Here is a 21,229-nt window from a genome sequence, read left to right as displayed (position 1 = left end):
TTTGGAGGAATGAAGTAGTTCAGGCTTGGATCATAGAACAACGGTTCAATCTTCCAGCTTTAAGCATTAGGCTCACTAATAGATGCCCAATTATTTATTTTAGCTTTATTTATCTCACTGACTAGTTACAAATATAACAATATATGCCCAATACTCACCCCACCCCCGCCCCCCAGTGTTGCAATGTTGGGGAAACAATATGCAAAGTACAGAAAAAGTAATATATCAGTTTAATATGTGTACATGCTCTTTCTTAGATTTCTTGGAAAATGAAGGCTAAAATGACAAGGATTTTAAATGTGAGAACCCCTTTACAGACATTTGGCTGGATTTTTATGGGTTTTTTAAAATTACAATATAACAGCCATCTCTCATGTTTAACTTTATTGAAACTTTAAATATTTACATACTTTAGTTTCAGATGGACAATCAGTCTTATGGTTCTAAGTGAAAAGGTGACAGAGAATATCTGTTGAAAGAAATTGGGTCTGATACTATATACTTTTTCAATAAAGAGATGGGAGAATTCTGAATTTTCCACTTGCTTTGCATTATATTTATATGAAACCTGGTTATCTTGTATACCTTGATGAACGTATCTTTTCTTTTTATGTACACTGAGAGCATATGCACCAAGACAAATTCCTTGTGTGTCCAATCACACTTGGCCAATAAAAAAATTCTATCTTTCTTGGATCTAAGAATAACAAGGCCCCTCCAAAGCTATGTTTTGTTGTGCTAAAACGACCTAATTTGCTGGTGAGCCAATTTTTTCCTTTGCTCCGTTCCTTTGCTAAGCTGCTTTGCGTGGAAGGAGAAACGGAGAAGAATATGTGTAAACTCAAGTAAAATATTCAGTCGATTCCTTCTGTACGAGATATGCCCTTCCAGTGGTTTTAAATGGGAGGAGCGGGTTCTTTCGCACTCTGTTCCGGTGTCGCCATAGTGACCGACCAACGACACCGCTCCCCCTCCTCCTATGAAGGGTTTCCTGGCTGGGACGAGGGTTTCCACGCATGCTCCTCAAGTACTGAATCTCACGCCTAGAGGGAATCTCTGGCTGCCGAGCTGACTAACCGGCGGCGCTTCTGCCAGGTGTGAGCGCGGGTGCGTTAATTGGCTACTGACGGTGGGTGGACGCTCATCTCGCAGCATCCCTTGTGGGACAGGACTGTTGGGAAGCAGTGGAGGGAGGAGGAGGCGCTCGGCTTTCTTTGAAACAGGTAACCGTCCAAGGAGCGAGAAAGGAAAAGGTGTGGGAATGGATGCAAAAGAATTGGGGAGAGCGGAAAAGATTCGGGGGGGGGACAGAGAAATCAATGGGAACAATTAGAGGATGGCCGCGGAGGGGAGCTTCCCGTGAGCGTCGTAAACACGGGTTTCCTTTGCGAAGGAGCAGGGAAAAGTGGGGAAAGGCTGAGGGGCAATACCAGTCAATTCATTTTTATCTACCTTTTCTTCAGTGTATTGGATCCTAGACGTAGTTGAAACAACTCTTGATATTATTGGGAGTGGTAATTGGGGGGGGGGGAGCAAAGAGGCTTCATCTTGCCTTGGCTTAAAGAACCCTACAGCAGTGTTTTTCAAACTCAGCAACTTTGAGCCGGTGGACTTCAACTCCCAGAAATCTCCAGCCAGTATAATTCAATACAATGGGGAATTCTGGGAGGTGAAGTCCATCCAACTTAAAGTTGCCCAGTTTAAAAAGACACCGCTTTAGACAGATTCCTAGCCTGGATCTCACAGGAGAAGATTGATGCTCCTGTTATGCATAGGGTACCTAATCAGTTTATTTTCTGAATTCATTCTCAAGTGTAGGAATTCCTTTGACAAAAGAGCTTAGTGCAGCTTTGACAAGTTAGATCAGCATTTCTTTTGTTTACTCAGAACTTTCCCAATTTAAAAATGATGAAGGCCCTCCAACAAACTTGTGCTTCTGTGGGTTATGTTATCAATATCATATTAAAATTGACATCGTTTGATGGGATTTTAATATAGTAGTTTCATAGGATTTCAATTCTGGAAAATAATTTCAATTTCACAGTCTTGATGAACCCCTAAGCATCTTAGATTCACATTTTATGAAACAATGGAGTAGGTTCATGTATACACTGAAGCTGTGCAAAATCCCAGGAAGCCATATTTTTCAATTTAGTACATAGCAACAGTTACTAATCATTTGAAAAAAGGCTGCCGTATCATTTTTGAACAACAGAGGGCATTTAACAGAACTGCCTTCTTAACTAAAATTGTGCTTTGCTGCTATTCTTTATACATTTCTCCTGTTTTCTTTGTGTGTCTTTAGAGTTCAGTCACAAAAAAAATAAAATGGAGTAAATTATTGAATAGAAGATCCAGCAAGATCCATGAAATCTGAATTTTAAAATTGGTTGATTCCAAAGAGGAGATGTCACTGGTTTTTAATTAATTCTTTATTGTATCATTTGTAATAAAACAATTTAGTTGCTTTTTGAGTGAAAGGTATGTCTTGGGCCAGTATATATCTGTACTTTAATATCTGTCTTAATGTAATTCTAAAGAAAACCAAAAATAATTTCTAAGATGGCCATTTACAAAATTTAAAATTTTGTAGCAGGAAACACTTATTTACAGAGGAATAGGCATGTTTGCCTAATATGGGAAAATCTACTGTAAAATGATGTTCTGTTACAAAATATATAGGATTATATTCAAAGGTGTATTCTAGGAATTAGTACTCCTTTGATTTAAATCGGCTGCATAGGTGAAGAAAAAAGACTTCTCACTATATTACTTTACTCAACGCAATTAAAATTAGAAACATGTACACTGATGATGATACATTCAACATAATGTATTTGCTATATGGGAATTCCACACATACTTTTTTCTCTTCATTTCTTTAAATAATAAAGGCCTAAAACATATAGGCAATTTATTTCTTATGCACCATTAAACCTGAGCAATTATCTTATGAGTAAAAATCTCTGCAAATTTTTTTTGGGGGGGGGGCAAAGGGAAAAGATTTTTTCTTCAGGCAAAGAGAAAAGCATGAATAACTTACATTCAGTCAAAGACAAAACTCCTAAGAGCAACTGGATCTTTTTACACTTTATGTTTTGCAGAATAATAAAATTAAAATAAGCTATATAGCTCCTAAAATTCAGCATGTTGCTCATCATAATAGCTACCCTACTTATCTGTAAATAGCAAAAATGAATTTATAAGGCCGTTTTTCATTTTCAATTTTTTCTTCGCTAACATCTCTTAGGCTTAGCTTAAGGCAGAATAATATTAAAATAATTGTTTGATAAAATTATTAAATATATCTCATTATATAAGTTGAAATCTTTACAGCATGTATAATATGATCTGAAAAAGGTGTGCTATTGAACAGATTTCTTTTCTGATCATTCATAAATCTACTCAAGAAGATTTAGTGATCCTTCGGATCAAATTTAGGAGATTCAAGAAAAAGAACCCTACAATACCAGCAATAGTCTAATTGTCTATTTTTGAAAAAAAACCAATAATGCTATGTTTAATTCTATCAGAGTCAGATTATTATCATCAACATAGAATCTTTTAATATATTACCTTAATAGAGTACAGCATATCCTGATTTAATTCTGCCTTATTTGAAATACTGAAGCAAGATGGTAACAAATAATCTATCCTACTTGGTTTTGGATTTTTTGTGTGTGTGTGAATTCCTTCTATTAAGTGCTGAGCATAAATCAATATTGCTCTAGTCCCAGAAATGGTTCCATGTGAGTGACTTCAAATAAAAGCATGTACAAAAGAGTTCCATGAGGAAAATCTGAAAGTATTTTGTCTTGTGTTTGTTTGATAAAATTATTAAATATATCTCATTATATAAGTTGAAATCTTTACAGCATGTATAATATGATCTGAAAAAGGTGTGCTATTGAACAGATTTCAAGGTGTGCTATTGAACAGTGTTCTCTTTTCCTGCTCATATTATTTTATTTAAATTTTGTTTTAATTAAAAAGAAATGAGAAAACATACTATGAAGCAAAAAAAACTGGAATTGGCATTGTTTTTATTACAGTATCGTTAGGAGCCATATAGGCTTCCTTGAAAATATTTGCATATGTAATATATGCAGTTTTGCTTGGCAGTGTGCCCAGAACAAAAGCTGGGAATAACTTGGAGTAGTAGAAAATATTTAGTGGATTATGGGGCAGTCTCACCTGTTTTCCTTGACTGGTAAATAGTTGTTTATGATTAATCACATCTATATACCAGTATTTTTGTGAGACCATCAAGAACATGGTCTCAAATTTAGATGAAACTATGTATGCCAAGGATTATATACAGGTGTTGATCCAGATCCAAATTAAGGTTAAGATGGACATCTTCTATATTTGAAAATAGTTTCCAAAAAAACCTGACCAGGTTTATAGCATTTCATTTTATAACTTGGGCAATTTCATAAATAATTTTGAGAAACTATATTGGAAATAATTAAATTCTATCTTTGTAGTTATAAGTGCTGGTCAAATGTCATCCTGGTTAAACCATGAAACGACAAGAACATATCAAATTCCTATTGATCATCTGGACTACAAATTCATTGAAAAATGCACCGATGTTAAGTATTTAGAAAAGATTCTCAAGATATTAAGGTAAGCATTTAAATGATGTTTATTTTTTATCATAGTAAAAATAGATGAATAAAATGGACTGATGATCTTTCCAATGAACACTTTATCTTTAAGAAGGCCATCATTTATTTTTTCAGTTTATATAAATACATATAACGGTGTAACAATTTATAATTAAAATTATATCTGCCATTAAAACAATAGATTTTTAAAAATTTCTTGCTAAACTCATTTGAGAACATTTAGGTTTCTACAAGCCTTATTTTTATGTAGTGTAGGTGGAAGCTCTAAGTCTGATCAAGTTAAAAAAGTAAAAGAAAATGTACAAAACAAGAACCATAGCAAAAGTAATTGGCAATATGTATTATAATAAATCAAATAATTGATTCTAGATAAGTATGTGTGTGTTAAGAGTGGCTATGTTACAAAAACTCCCCAAATTGAGGATTTTTATTAATGATTGGGAGGAAAGGATAAGTATTTTATGTTGGCATTGGTATTTATCTTTAAGTATTGGTACTTAAAGATATTGGTACATTGGTATTTATCTTTAAGTAATGTGTTCAGTTGGTTATCTAATATCCTCTTTTCTTAAGGTCGGGTGAAGAAGGGTTTTTCCCTCAACTTACTTTATTTTGTGAAAACCGCATTGAGTCTTTGGCTCCAAATAGCAGAGTTATTCGAAAAGAAAAACCTGTAGCCAATGCTTCTGATTTTACTACTGAAGAATGGAAAAAAATAAATGATGATTTGACGGTAATTCATAATTTCAATCTGTAATGTGAGAATTTTAATTTAGGGTTTCATCTAGTCCCATTTAATTCCCCCCCCCCCCCTTTGTTCTTCTCAGCTGGCTACCTTCAGAAGACGAAATCCATCCCCTTAGTGAATTGCAACACTTTTAATAATTCTTGGTGTAAATTTTAAGATTGTCAAGCAAAGCACTTTGTCTGAGATCCTGATTGCTATGACAGATAGCAATAAGTTGCATGTTATTTTATTAGCCCTCCAGCTGTATTACATTGCAAATTCTATATTAGCCAGGGGGTAATTAGAACTGTAATCTAGAATACTTAAAAAGTGTATAGAGAATATCATATATATATATATATATATATATATATATATATATATATATATATATATATATATATATATATACACAAACACAGTATTGATTTGGTTTATGTTTTTATGTTCTGCCTTGCTGAAACTGCAGTAAAAATATTAGTCACTAATGCAGCTGTAAAAATGTATTGTTACCTAGAGTTTTTAGGCTGCAGATCTTAAATATAGCAAATCAAAGTTATCTGTTTGTTTTAGAGCTGGATCACAGAAATGAAAGAAGATGAGTATAAAATGCGATATGTTACAACTGAAGTTTTCAAGGAAAATGTGGAAAATTTACCACCAATTCGTAGTTCAGAGAACCATCTTTCCCGAAGTCAGGTTATACAATATCCATATGTGAATTTTATACTGTGTGGGGCAAAGGGGAGACAGAGTAAAAGTGCCATTCTTCATTATAATATGTGATATATTTCTATTTTTTTTTTAAAAAAAAGCTCTTAAATTGCATGTCTAAATTTGATACATGTGTATTAAATAGTAGTGTTAAAACAAGTTCATTGAGTCCCCAGAATTGTATCTTGAAACAATTGTTGAACATATTTGCTTATTTATGTTAGATTTATATTCTACCTTTTCTTTATGAGCTCAAGGCATATAGCACTGGATCCTTCCAATTTTTTTCTTAACCACTAAGAGATAACAACTAACTAAAAGTTATTCAATAAGATTTCCAAGGGAGAGTAAACTTGAATCAGTATCTACCCAGTGTTCTACTAGTACACTAAACACCAAAGGAACTTAATTTGGATCAAGAATTACTGATAGATGTAAGCTAGCATGGCCATGTAGTAGGAGAGTTGAGCTCAAGTTGAGTGAATGTGCTGAACAAATTTTTTAAAAATTAAAAATATGTTTTTATAATATCTGACTGTTACAGAATGAAACTGTAAAAACAAAGAAAAAAAAGAAAAATATACCAAGAGACTACAAAGAATGGGATAAGTATGTTGGATACCTTCTACTCATTACTTGGTATGGAGATATGCTTTTACTCATCTGGATATAACTGTAAACAAAATGTCCCTGAGGCCCAGATTCAATCCCTGATGTTGCTGGTATAAGACTTTCTAATATCTGCATTGGGAAAGACAGCTGCCTAGGATTGTGAGGGAACATTGCTTTAATTGATGGCAACATGGGTTGTGATAGATCACTGGCTTTCAAATAAAGGATGTTGTTTTGCACTTAACATCATATTGTAATGAACACTTATTGTAATTGAAATGTAGACTAAATTATTTTGAATTTAAGGTTTGATGTTGAAAAAGAATGTTCCAAAATTGAGGACCGGGAAGACAACTACTCTAAAACCAGCATTAACAATAATATAAAATTACCAAAAACAGAGATAGACACGACAGGTAAGTAATCTCTAAGGAATGTATAGTTTTCTTTAGAAACTTTGCTTATTGTATATCTTCATGACATCTGTACATATCAGATGTTTAAATTCCCATTCTCAAAAACAAGTTCCTACCACTTTATTATGCTTTGGTCTGTGAAGATACAGCTTTGCCCGTTGTAAAACAAATAAAAAGAAAATGTTTTTTCTGATTGTATATCTTTACTACTGAAGTAATTAAACTACTAGTAGAAGACAGGTATTTTGAAAATGAAATTTTAAAAATTATCCTTACCATGTAGCAAATTATACAGATAAAAAAAGCAAAAGGTTACAAAGAACAACATCAAATCTTGACATTTTAGTCCAGGCAGAGCTGACTGGTTCAAACCTTCTTATATACTGAATGAGCTCATAGGCTTCTAATCTGCAGTTGTTCAATGGTTAACACTGTTCTCTAATGTCTCAGGCACAAGTATGTTCCACCTTTGCTACCTGAGAGCCTTTTAAATGGAGATCCTGAGAATTAAACCTATGAACTCCCCCCAATGCAAAATCTATATCGAAATCTGTATAAAATCTATAGGGTTTTGAAATAAAGGATTACTGCTTGCCAGATCAGTGCACTTTTTATAAGATACCCATAGCTATGAAAGTTAAAATACTTTTATATAAGTGTTTTTGCCTGCAAATGTTCCTTTCATTTATAATAAGAATTATTCTAGGGATGACTACAAAAGAAAAGACATTTGCTGCTCATCGTGAAAAAGAAAAAGGTAATGAAGCATTTGTCATAGGTGACTATAAAGAAGCAATTGCCTACTACAGTCGGTAAGTTACTGCTCTTTGAATTTTCTTTCTGATTTATTAAAATAATTTTACTTTGTTTTTGAACAAAGTAGGAACCTTAATTTGTTTTTAAAGCAATCAGTTTCACAGATGGGAGTTCTTATGTTCCATAAAAGGTCTCTATCAAATTAGTATTCTGAAACTCTGTAAAAGGACTGAGAAAAGGCTATAGACGTCACAATATATATAGAATCACTGTAAAGATTAAGGGGAGATTGGGGAATTGTTTCAGTAAAGGGCAGGTTTTTTTCCTAAGTGCCAAGTGCAAAAATAGGCAGCAACAGCTTTCCTCTCCAGCTTGAAGTTGGACACAACAATGGGAAACCCCTCAGCAATATCTTGTATGATGAAGCTTAGTCAAATGACATATAAATGATCTCTTTTGTTTCCCAATTCAATGTTGGAGATGTCAGTGTCACAAGAGAACAACCTCAGTTTCACACACACTTACCCAACATGCTCTTTCCTTATGGTGAAGCAACATTATGAAAGAAGTAGTAAGCAAAATTAATTTATTTTGCTTACTACTTCTTTCATAATGTTACTTCTCCAAAAGGAAAGAGCATAGGATAGGAGATAATAGGAAAAGGAATCAAACTAGGTCTGATTTATTCTGAATCTTTATTTTGACAAAGCTAGTCAGTAGAACGGCACACTGATGTGCTTTTCTTAATTTAGTTTTTGTTTTATGGTAAGATATTACATTAATGTTTATATTATAACAAAAATTCCCTTGAAAGCTAAATTTTTCCCAAGCTCCTATATCAAGAAACACAGGAATGCTGATTTTGCTATAAAAAGTCATTTCTATCTTCAGATTTTTATGTGCCCTTTTCAGTTTGCTTTTTCCTATTAATTGTTTGATCAGACTTGATTGCATCCACTCGGATCGTGTCATTAATTTATTTCCTACTATATCTTGCCCTTGAATTATTATGCATAGCAAGATGCCTAAACCTTTCTTTTGCATTTCTAAGCTATATTGGAATGCAATAAAGAGTTCTTTCAACTCACCTAATTCTTTCTCTAGTAATTCAAGTAAGTATTTGTAAACTCTAAATAATGTTGCTTACATCTACTAAAGTGAGTTTTGGCCATAACGTTTGACATAACAGTGAAATTATCAAGCATTAAGTTACTAATAACTATTTATTAAAGTGTCTGGATTGATTGTATGGACTGATTGATATATTTTGCTTTTTGAAGAAGCATATCTGCATTCCCTACTGTGGCCTCATACAATAACAGAGCTCAGACAGAAATCAAACTCCAGAACTGGCAGAACGCGCTTCAAGATTGTGAGGCTGCATTAAAAATGGAACCAGAAAATATAAAAGGTAGAATTATTTAATATATTTCTGAACACATTAAGTGCAGAAACAAATGCCTTATAATTATGGAAATAAAACTAATACAGTATATGTGGCAATTTTAAACAAAGTGTGAACTGTTTTTGAATTGTATCTCTTTGAGCCTTTACCAATAGATTTGGAGAGGGTAAGGGCAACCACACTGGGTCTATCAGGTGATTTTTCAAATAAGGTGCTTTTTTATGTAATTGTGCCAGCAGTTGCTACATGCCGGTCCTCAAATGATCCAAATTACCTTTTGTATTTCAATCTAAAACATGCATAATCCTATAATCAAATAAAATACATTTAATACCAATAATTTATTACACAACTGTGTAGAGTAGAAAACTTACATGCTTATTATTTAGAAATTAATGAGAAATTGTTTAATAGATGAGATTTATAGATAGTTTTGAATGAAAATTATTTTAAGTATTCACAAAGATGTTGCATCGTTTTCACATATTTCTTTGATGAGAAAAAGCAGTGACAGCATAAAAAATATTGAGTATTTCCCTATCGTTATCCTATGTTTGCTTCAAAAGTTTATTTTATGCCTGATCTGAAACAATACTAACTAGGGAAGGAAAAGAAATACTCATTTGGTATATCAGAAATTCATTTTGGTTATCGGTATAGAAAGGTTTTTTAAAGCATCCACAATGATAACTGGAAAAAAATTGAGGCCAGATTGAAATATGGGTCTCTTTAGCTTTATGCTAATATTTAATATTGCAAATTAGCATTCATACTTCTTTAATTCAAATGTGTTATTGCAAATTTTTTTAAAAAATTATCATCTGATACCCTAATTAGAAGATCAGATGTAAATAGTCATTATATACTTATCCCCAAATCTGTTTTCTCCACCCTCTCCCCTCAATATAAGGAAACCCCAGTCATTTTAATGAAATCTGAATAGTCTGCAGATTACGCATAATATTATATCAAATGCGATTTTTAAAAAAAACATTTGCTATTGAGGCTGATTATATGTAATGACTACATAATTGCTTTACACTTACAGTATTACTTACAGTATATATGCAGCACTAAAATCTTGTTACTCAGAAGAAAGTGATAACTATATTTGTTAATTAATCTGTAGCTCTTATGCGTCGTTCCACTGTTTATAATAATCTACAGAATTTTAAAGCGGCTGCTGAAGACTTGAGAAAAGTATTACATATTGATCCAAAAAATACCGTAGCTAAAGTAAGTATTAATACTTATTTTGAGAGTTGTAGCATTAATATGTAATGGTACTTGTGTTGCAGTTGTTTGTTGTTGGACATAGGATTATAGCAGGGGTGCTAACCTTTATTTGAATTCTGCTGACTTAGTGGCCGTGGCATTTGACAGAACTCTGTGGTAATGTGGAACCTGGAATTTCTGATCAAGACAGGTTAGACAGGGACAGGTGTATTCCAGGACTCGCTAAAATTCTATTAGGCTGATAACTGCTTAATTGGGGATACCTGTTGGAAATGAAAACTCTCTTCTGATAATTGATTATAGAAATGGCATCCAAGAAGATACTGCCACCATTTTTCTTCAAGGTGACAGCCTCATATTGATAAATATGTAATGTTTGTCTTTTTAGTGATATAGGAGTGATATAAAGGCACCAAAATAATTGTTACCTCTATAAGAACTTGTTTGGATGTGTCTAAGAATAGAACCACGTCTAGATAGCCACCGCGTCTAGAGGGACGCGGTGGCTCGGGCTAGAACGTTGAGCTTGTCGATTGAAAGGTTGGCAGCTCAGCGGTTCGAATCCCTAGTGCTGCCATGTAACGGGGTGAGCTCCCGTTACTTGTCCCAGCTTCTGCCAACCTAGCAGTTTCGAAAGCATGTAAAAATGTAAGTAGAAAAAATAGGGATCACCTTTGGTGGGAAGGTAACAGCGTTCCATGCACCTTTGGCATTGAGTCATGCCGGCCACATGACCACGGAGACGTCTTCGGACAGCACTGACTCTTCAGCTTTGAAATGGAGATGAGCACCGCCTCCTAGAGTTGGGAACAACTAGCATGTATGTGCGAGGGGAACCTTTACCTTTAAGAATAGAAACTCAAGAGTTAGAAATCTTATAAAATCTATTGTTTCTTAAATGAAGTCTCATAAATCTCTTCTGGGCAAAGCCATATATTTAGAAATTTTGTTCCAGCTTTAAATAATGTAATAGGAATTTCAATGAAGAGAAGGAGTCTTCTCTTAATAATAGCAATAATATGTTAAATGTTGGTCTTGACTTAAGGCTATCAGCTAGATACTGGGAACACTATTGCTCTCCTTTTCTTATACCTATAACGCTTGGCCAATTATTGTGAAGTTTCACAAATTTACCATAAGAGGTATAATCTAAGAAAGCCTATCTAGATGGTATAGAATGGGCAAATAAGTTCCATATTACGTTTTTCTTGAGCTACCTAACATAAATCCAAGAATATGTCTTCTTTGGAGGTTAGAAGAGTACCTGTTTGCTATTGTGATTAATTTCAACTTTGGAATCCAGATTATTTTCCTCATGTTCTAATTAGGCATTTGTTTATCTTATGTAGCTGGCCTTGAACTACAGGCAGGGATTAGCTCCCTTTTCCTTTTCCTTACTTTCTCCTCCCCTCACCCCAGTCCTTGAAGATATGTATATTTTAAGTGTTCCTTGAACGGAAATAGGCTTTCTTTCTTCCTTTTTTGCCTATTGGTACAAGTAATAACTACAATAATACTTAGTTTATGAAAATGTGTAAGGAATGTCAGGATGCCCTGCAATAACTCAATAACAGCAAACTCAGGAGTCAACATCTTTATTTTTTGTTTCCATCTGTTGAATTGACCTTGCAGTCAAGACCAGTTGAAGGGTTAGGAGGGAATAGGAGAATGCAACACTAAAATTCTGTCCCGATCCTATATATGCCAACTTTAGCTACTTTAAATATAAATTAACGTGAGAAGACCAGGACTTTTCAGACCCAATCTAAGTTAGCTCTAGTTGCTGTAAAGTTTCTTTGGATCTGAATCTTGAATGTAGGAGGAATGAGCTAATAGATTATTCCTTTCCTGGTGTAAAAGGTTATCATATACAGTAAATCTAAACCAAAACTTCTATAAAAATTAGCTCTATCTATTCAAAGGATTTCCTTAGTCAAGCCTTCTCTGAATATTACTTTCTCTCTAGCTGCCATTTTATACAGCTTTAAATCCAATGTTTTTATTTACTATAATTATTTGAGCATTTTAATACTTTTAAGTGTATATTCTGTTTTAGGATTTTTGATCTGGAAAAGTTGTGTAAAATATAATAATAGAATAGAATAGAATAGAATTTTTTATTGGCCAAGTGTGATTGGACACACAAGGAATTTGTCTTGGTGCGTATGCTCTCAGTGTACAAAAAAGAAAAGATACGTTCATCAAGGTACAACATTTACAACACAAATGATGGTCAATATATCAATATAAATCATAAGGATTGCCAGCAACAAAGTTACAGAAGAATAAGAAAGCAATGAGTTTTTTTCCTGTGGTAACCTGGTAGAAACTGACACAAAGGACCATATTTTGTCTTTTTTTGATTTGGAAAAAAAACTGGGAGAAAGTAACATAAGTCATTTGGGTCTCCATGTCATTTAATTAAAACAATCTGGCTTCCATATATTGATGATTTATGCTTATTAGCATTGCCAGACAACATGGCTAATATTGACAATTGTACTTTAACAACATTTGGAGGTTTCAAGTGCAATTAAGCTTAAATTAAATGGATTTTGATGGGTTTCAGACAAAAAATACAATGCATAATTTACTTTGTATAAATAATGGATTTTATTATCATGGCATGTTACAAACATTACAAATTTTTGAAAAAGGCAAAGCAAACTAAATCAAATTATAAAGTATTTATGGAGGAAATAAATGGCTGTATACTGTAAGAAAAATTATAGAAACTCTATATTTTCTTGTAAAATACTGGCAATTAATGGAACTATGATGTCTTATTAGTCGGAGTACATGTAGTTAAACATTGCAGGACATTGTTCAACTTAATGTTTTTCTATTTATTTTCTTCTTGATATTTTTGACTAATAAGTAGAGTCACAAAAAATCTTTTCCATCCTAGCTCCACCCAGAAGCAAAAATAAATAAATAAATGCTAGTACCCACTTCCATTGTTCAAAATATATATTGTTTGAAGCAAAGAAAAAGCTACCTGCAATTGAAGATGTGATTTTTCTGGTTATAAATTTCCATTGGATAACTACTCTGATAACTGCTTTTCCTGATGGCAAAGGTTTTGGGTTGCAAAATAAACTTTGTGTATGTAAAAGAGAGCACACTTCAACTTGCAAGACTGGCAGACAAAGTGAAACAAGAATTCAGAATTGATTATACAGAAAAAGGAATCATTGGACAGGTGTCCTGTAGAAACTGAAAAATTAGTTAGGAGTACTAACAATTCTTTCATGATTAAATGACATAGAGTTGGATCCTGATCTAAATTACTTTTAAAGAAACTCCATTAAAAGAAATTAATGTATTTCAATAACTCACGCAAACTTCTGGATTTTTATGGGCTTATAAGCATAAATAAGTTTAAATCCCGTCCATAATAAGATTTGTACAGTTGAAAGTACAAATTGTAATATTTTACACTGTTTAATTAAAGTATTACTATTATTCTACAGGAAAAACTAGTAGATATTGATAAGAATCTGACAGAATCAGAACCTATATCTCAGACCCAAAGCAAGGGGAAAAAAATAGTCATTGAAGAAATCGAAGACTCAGAAGAACAAGAGAGAAATGAAGGAGAATTTGTAAATGGTTCTGGAGATAGAAGTAAGTGTATTGAATGTTTCATTTCAGAAACTGAATAGATTACCCTGTGTTTTTTAAAACACTGTCAGTTAAAATCTTTGTTGTTGTTAGTTGCGAAGTCGTGTCCAACCCATCGTGACCCCATGAACAACGTTCCTCCAGGCCTTCCTATCCTGTATCATCCTCTGGAGTCCATTTAAGCTCACGCCAACTGCTTCAGTGACTCCATCCAGCCACCTCATTCTCTGTTGTCCGGTTCTTCTTTTGCCCTCAATCTTTCCCAGCATTAGGCTCTTCTCCAGTGAGTCCTTTTTTCTCATTAGGTGGCCAAAATATTTGAGATTCATCATTAATCTAGTTTAGGATTTTTACAGACACTGTAAAAACTCTCCAAGATTTTGGAAATTTCTTTAAACCCTACCTAGTGATATCAGGGACTTGAATCTGAATGTTTCTATGTGCAAAGTATTATTCTGTTACTTTACTAAGCTTCATTAAAGATCATATCCTTGTTATCTCTTCGAACTCCTCCTTCAATATCAATAGTTTTCTTTTGATGACTGTTCACATTAAAAGCCTGAATAAGTTTTGGAATTAATGTGTAATGGTTTCCAAGTTGGAAATAAAGCTAACGGCAAAGTATATATGTTCACAATGGCATGTTTAAATAATAGCTAAAAGTGTACAATTTAAAGCAATGATATTGATATATTCAAGTTTATTGTATTCTGCAAAATAATGTTTGAAGGTGATGCTTCAGAAATTTAAAATGTTTTTCCTTTATAAAGCTTTTAAAAGCAAACAATTTTTCCATAGTTGTATTTTCTTCAATAGAAATTAAAACACCTACATTTTACAAAATAGTACATGTTTGAAAATAGTCTTTTCTACTTAATATATTTCAGTAATGACACAGTAAGTCTGTTTATTAACATAGTTATGACTGCTAATTCCATATAATTTACTGAGGGATTTTTCACTGAATACCTAGTATTTAGATAGTTAATTCCAAGTGAACTGCATGTCCAACTGCATGTTCAAAAACGGGGTCCCACTAGTCTTGAAATAACAGCAGACTCGACAGTTTTAAATTTCTGTTAATAGCAGTTGTTTGGATCTTTATAATCACTTACAAGATACACAGATCTTGGGTTCAGTTCTTTTCAGTGAGCTAAATATCCTGTGAACTTTCTGGTGAACATTTCAGTCCACCCCTGCTTCATTTTGACAATTGTTCCTTCCGATGATGCACACTCTAACCCAGCTGATTCACTTCCTTGTAGAAACTGCAGTGCTGGTGGGAAGGGAGAGCACAAGCCAGCCAGCCGACATGGGCAATGTACAAAAGAAGTTCAATAGTCGTGGGGGCACCTGGAAACCAGACCATAAAGAAGCCCAGAAGCCCAGAGACCCTTCAGAAAATAATGTTAAAAAAGGTGTATTGGAAGAAACAATACGGGAATCTTTGCAAGATGATAAAAAGGAAATAAATGGCTACCTGAGCAACTGTATAAACGGAAAGGAAATTGGGGAAGGAAAACCAAAGGATGTAGAATCATCAGCGGCTGGAAAAAGCAGTTCTACTCTGCTGCCTGCTAATGCTGCAAAACTGAAAACTGAAGGAAATGAATTATTTAAGAATGGGCAATTTGGAGAAGCTATGCTGAAATACTCCAGAGCAATTGAAAATGTACTCAGTTCAGGTGAGATACCTATTTTATGTATATATTTTTATATGCAACGATTGGCGTTTTTCAAAAGATGATTTTAAAATACCACTAAGCTTTTTCATCTTTCCTTCTTTTTGTTTTGTTCCGGGAACTAGCAGATAAAAGGTTCCTTTGCAGTAACAGCCAATTATAAAATTGAATTCAAATTCAATAGATGACTGAAATTTTGTAATGTAGATTTCCTAGAAGCTGAATTAAGGGTTACATATTTAAAATTACCGTAACTGCATAAAACAAAAATTTCCTTGAAGCAACTGAATTACCGCAATTGTGCATTTTCAGCACAACTCTATTACTGCAGTGAAACTTGGGAACCTAATGAAGCCTATTTTTATGGTAACAGCAGCTGCATTTCAATAACCAATTTTTTCTCTATAATTGTAATTCTAGGAATCCAAACTCCAGAAGATTTAAGTATTTTGTATTCAAACAGAGCTGCGTGTAACTTAAAAGAAGGGAATTGTGCTGACTGTATTCAGGATTGTAACAGGTAAATACTAGATTTTTAATCTGATAATTTTTTAATAACTTGAAAGGTGTAGCCTGTATTAATGCTATCAGGCATTCCATTGAAATATATTGCATCTAACTTTTTTTTGTAAGGCAAAGGAAAGAAGATGATGAATAAGCTACTTAATATTTCTTCCAAATTGCATCACAATGCCTGAAAGGTTTTAATATTAAAGGAAGTTCATTATAGAATTTGGATGGGTATTTTTGCATGAATTTCCTGTTTCATATTTAAACCTGCAATCATGTACAGGGCATCTACAAAGAGTTGTATCATAATTACAACATAGTTGCAAATTATGTAGAAATGTTTCTTTTGTGTTCTTAATTGTAGTCTAGTGAATCAGATCTCAGGAGGGAGACATACATAAAAAAGACAAAAATATTTAGTTTTTCGATTAAATACAAAAATACTTGATGGCAAATGTGTAATATTATTATACTTATTTAAAAGTTGTATAATCCACAAACCACATACAAAATACTGTGGTATTCTATAGAGAAACTGATAATATAGTGTAGTATTAATATTATATAATAAAGTAAAATAGATAAGGTAGGGTTTTGTTTTGGGATTATTACTGATTTACTATACTACAATATGACCCCAAAAATTCTACATGGAAAAAAATAAATAAATTATTATTTGGATGCTGAGCTGTTTGGGCTGATCTTTAGAGAAAAAAAAAATCATTTGAAAACAGATGAGGGTCTATAACTTACGTTTCAATCATTTCTATAAGTTTCCTCTAGTAACCCTACGTCTAGATCCAATATATTTTTATACCCGGTAATGCATCTACATCATGTACCATATATTATTAAGGGCAATAGGCCTGCTAAGATGAAAAGTTTTAGTGCTTTGTTATATCATTCATATGTAGAGCGATGTAGTGAATTCTTGTTTGTACTGTGCAAATGCAGTCACAGAAATGTTATCCTGTTAATATGCTTTATTAGTCTATTTCAAAATATATATTAATGTCTTTATTGATATATTGGACATTTAATTTAATCATACAGCAGTTAAGAAAACATTGAAAATAAAGAAACAAAAAAATGAAAATATAAAAAGATGGAAAGTAAATAAAAGAAAAATATAATTTGGGAATGAGTACCTTTGTAATCTTGTTACATTTGTAATTTTAAATATTTGGCATGTTATACCCAAAAAGGTGGCATAATCTATTAAGAACAACTTTGCTAATGTAACTGAAACAAGAAAAAACAGGTGTGAATCCAAAATCTTTAATTAAAGGATTCTTAAAAGCTTTATGCTACAGTGTGAATTTTTCAGCCATGCAATTTCCTACTTTAATTTTCCAATGTATCATTATAAGAAACTCTGGAAGTCAGCAACAAAGAATTAATTTCCTATGTTATATCATTTAATAAATCCTAGGAAATAATAATAATAATAATAATAATAATAATAATAATAATAATAATAATAATAATAATAATAATAATAATAATAATAATAATAATAAAGCTAGATTAGCATTAATAGCTGAACATCTATTGTCCAGTCTTTCTAACTTTTAGCCAGAATGGGGCCAGAAAGGGGCATTTCGAACCAAAGGTGTTAGCTTCTTTATACGCTCCCCAATATAGACTAGAACTTCAATTAATATAATTTTCATGTCACCTGGTAACCATAAAGAATTTATCTTTAGAAAATCTAGATGACTTGGCCAAAATACTTTTAAAAGAATGTTTATCCTATAAAGTTTTGAGCTAATTCATCTGCTTCGAATTCTTAAGCTTTAATTTATGTAAGATTTTTATTACAATATTGAAGCTGTTTCTTTGATATAAAACGTTGCATAGACACCTGTTCTTCAAACTTTTTTAATGGACTTGATTGGTAATTTTAAGAAGAAATCATTGCTGCAGAACTTTACTGACTGAAACGAGCATGGGCAGTTCTGCATAGAACAGTTTTTGTCTTGGGAATAGAGCTTAACAAATTTCAGTAAGCATATTATGCGAAATGTCATAACACCAACTGATAAATCATTATGTTTATCCACCCTTCTTCCTAAAATTTATTTCATTAGAATCTTGTGATTAAGATGAAATTAATGTTTAAAAAAGTTTAAACTCTGCATCTTTTCTATATGTTTTATTTTTTATCCCTGCATGTAATAATTTTATCATTTATTCTTTAGTGCGTTGGAACTTCATCCGTATTCTATTAAGCCTCTTTTACGCCGAGCAATGGCCTATGAGTCAATGGAACGATACCAACAGGCATATGTGGATTATAAAACTTTATTGCAAATAGATAGTGGAATCCAGGTTGCAAACAACAGTGTTAACAGGTAAACATTTATGACAATTAAAAGAACACCAGTATAGAGCACTTTGAGAGACTATGTTATATACACACATTTTTAAAATAATTACTCTCATTATAATGATATGATTTCTTTTTTTTTTATGTAGCTGTCCTGACATATTTTTCTTTTAAATTTATTTATTTTTGAAATTTATAAGGCTGCCTAACTCAAATACTGTGACCTTGGGCAATAATACCATTAGATGTTGTTATTCAAGTACTTAGCAATTGATTTTACACAAAACTGGGAATGCCTATCCATCTATATACTGACATATTAATGCATCTTAATTTGCAAAAGGTTAGCCAAGGAGTATTACTTGCAGTTTCTAAACATCTGGTAATAAAAAGAGAAATGTTGTAGCCAGTTGAATCAGTAAAGGTTGTATAGTCGTATGCAATGTGTATACTCTTGCGTATCATCAAGCCAGTGGGAGAATGCAGTACTGCAAGCTACTTCTGGCTGCCGGCTGCCTGCAATTTGGTCATTCGAATCTCACCAGGCTCAAGGTTGACTCAGCCTTCCATCCTTCTGAGGTGGGTAAAATGAGGACCTAGATTGTTGGGGGCATATGCTGACTCTGTAAACCACTTAGAGAGGGCTGTAAAGCACTTTGAAGCGGTATATAAGTCTAAGTGCTATTGCTATTGCTATATATTCTCATGAAACAGATTCCATAATATGAGATAGAAGCTATTTTTATGGTAATAGTCTATAGTGATTGGGATGGTGACACATTCTACCACAGCCTTCTAAATGGTAGCATTGACCCATGGAGCTGTTGTAACTGATGAGAATTCTAGCATTCTGACTCTGGGAAAAGCAGATGAACATCTAGTAATTTTATAAAACTACTTCATGAATTATGCTGTAATTACAGAAGTTTCTGAATCATTCTCTTAAGGTTTATATCATGAGATTTTTTTTTTAGTTCATGTTAGCTTAAGAAAGTATGTAGGCAGTCTTTTCCATCCTTCCCATTTCCAAGAACTAGAAGTGTAAAAATGTCAGGGTTCCAAGGAACACCCCCAACAAAATAAAGCTCTGAGGCTTGAGGTTCCTCAAAATTCCAGTTTATTAGAGATGTCATGTTGACACAGCTGGGAAAACCCGAAACTGAAAGCTTCCAGGTTTTCCACACCCAGTTGACAGTTCACAGCCCTGCCCCACACCCACAAGTTCATCACATTGTCTAATCAACTCTTCACACTCAATTGGATATAATCTTCAGGCAGTAGGAAACTGCCACATATTTTAGCTGGGGAAGTTGGGAGGGGGTTGTTGTTGGAGCGGTAGAAAGTTAGTCATAACAACATTCCGTATTCAAGGACATCCAGCACATCCAGCGCCTGATTCCTTCAGGCGCTGGATGTGTTGGATGTCCTTGAATACGGAATGTTGTTATGACTAACTTTCTACTGCTCCAACAACAACCCCCTCCCAACTTCCCCACTAAAATATGTGGCAGTTAAGAAGCAAAAAGAAAATTGCCTTCCAAAACTGACAAAAAGCTTGTTAGATATATCAAAAAGTAAGTTAAAAAAACTCATTCTCCATATTAATATAAGGGACCTGCAGAGACTGTAATAGTCCTGATCTGTTGCCATTTGGTAGCAACATAATCCAGACAAGGTAATGAATACTAGCTGTAGAAAAACTAATCTGTAATGAAATGCCTACTTTGTGTGAGGTGACACTTCTCTCAACAAACTTGTAAACAGCTCGGAAGTGCTCCTCAGCATTGCTCTTAAATATTTCAAGGTACTTGCAGCTAAAAAGTTTGACAGATCAGGTAGGTGTGCCAGCCACAGCCTTTCTGGAATATGTGGATGTATCCAGTGTTAGACAAATGCTAATCACATCCAATCAAATTATTGTAACATGCTTTGCTGGGGATTTTGAAACATCAATTGGTGAATAGTAAGAATTCTGATTTTTCTTTTTCTGAATTCATGTTTTAAGTGTATTATTTTTGCTGTCTTAGTAATGTAAATATGGGTGAAAGTACTTTTACATTAATTTTTTTTAGTAACAAGATGTTTGATTCATGTGATTCTGATACTCTTGCTGAGTAGAGTGGAAAGCTTTTCTCACGTGGGCTCCCAGCCTTTGAATCTTGGGCCACAATAAGTGGACAGATAGCACTTGGATTTTTGTTTTGCTTTCTGTTGTTACAAACAAACATCAGTCTGCTTTTTAGACTAAGGGGGGGAAAAAGTATCCTATTTGCTATCCCATGGTATCTGATCTCAATTCCCTATCTTCCCTCCCAAAGACAATGTGAATAACTCATAACTGATGCAAAATTATATTGGGGGAGGGAGGGATGTGTGCAGATAATTTTTGCATGGAAGTTTGGTAGGACAAGCAAAGCAAAAGAATGCCTAGCAAGTGATATTTGATTGATTTATTATGTATTTTTTTAATATGAGGATTTAACTGATATGTAAATTTTCTATTTGTTGAATTAGTATTCCTGTCCTTTAGCATAATGTGCAGAATATAAATAATCAATTCATTGATATTGTATATTATTATTTCAAT

The 21,229-nt window shown here is 33.3% G+C and overlaps 2 protein-coding genes across 2 annotated transcripts in view; one reads left to right on the top strand and one right to left on the bottom strand.

Moving 5' to 3' along the window:
• Positions 1-21,229, bottom strand: part of FBXO43 (F-box protein 43) — a 49,825-nt gene that overhangs the window by 13,674 nt on the left and 14,922 nt on the right. The gene's annotated exons all lie outside the window — the stretch shown is intronic.
• SPAG1 (sperm associated antigen 1) overlaps positions 1,085-21,229 on the top strand; it is a 28,393-nt gene continuing 8,248 nt past the window's right edge. The window contains exons 1-13 of the mRNA XM_058175727.1: positions 1,085-1,223; positions 4,488-4,629; positions 5,205-5,364; positions 5,932-6,057; positions 6,617-6,681; positions 6,991-7,100; positions 7,807-7,912; positions 9,137-9,267; positions 10,391-10,497; positions 13,971-14,124; positions 15,387-15,806; positions 16,224-16,323; positions 18,515-18,667. Coding sequence (XP_058031710.1) covers positions 4,505-4,629; positions 5,205-5,364; positions 5,932-6,057; positions 6,617-6,681; positions 6,991-7,100; positions 7,807-7,912; positions 9,137-9,267; positions 10,391-10,497; positions 13,971-14,124; positions 15,387-15,806; positions 16,224-16,323; positions 18,515-18,667 — 1,757 coding nt within the window. The 5' untranslated portion in view covers positions 1,085-1,223; positions 4,488-4,504. The remainder of the gene's footprint in view (positions 1,224-4,487; positions 4,630-5,204; positions 5,365-5,931; positions 6,058-6,616; positions 6,682-6,990; positions 7,101-7,806; positions 7,913-9,136; positions 9,268-10,390; positions 10,498-13,970; positions 14,125-15,386; positions 15,807-16,223; positions 16,324-18,514; positions 18,668-21,229) is intronic.

This window comes from Ahaetulla prasina, chromosome 3 (genome assembly GCF_028640845.1).
Source record: "Ahaetulla prasina isolate Xishuangbanna chromosome 3, ASM2864084v1, whole genome shotgun sequence".
Lineage (NCBI taxonomy): Eukaryota > Metazoa > Chordata > Lepidosauria > Squamata > Colubridae > Ahaetulla > Ahaetulla prasina.
This window is presented reverse-complemented; position numbering and strand designations above follow the sequence as displayed.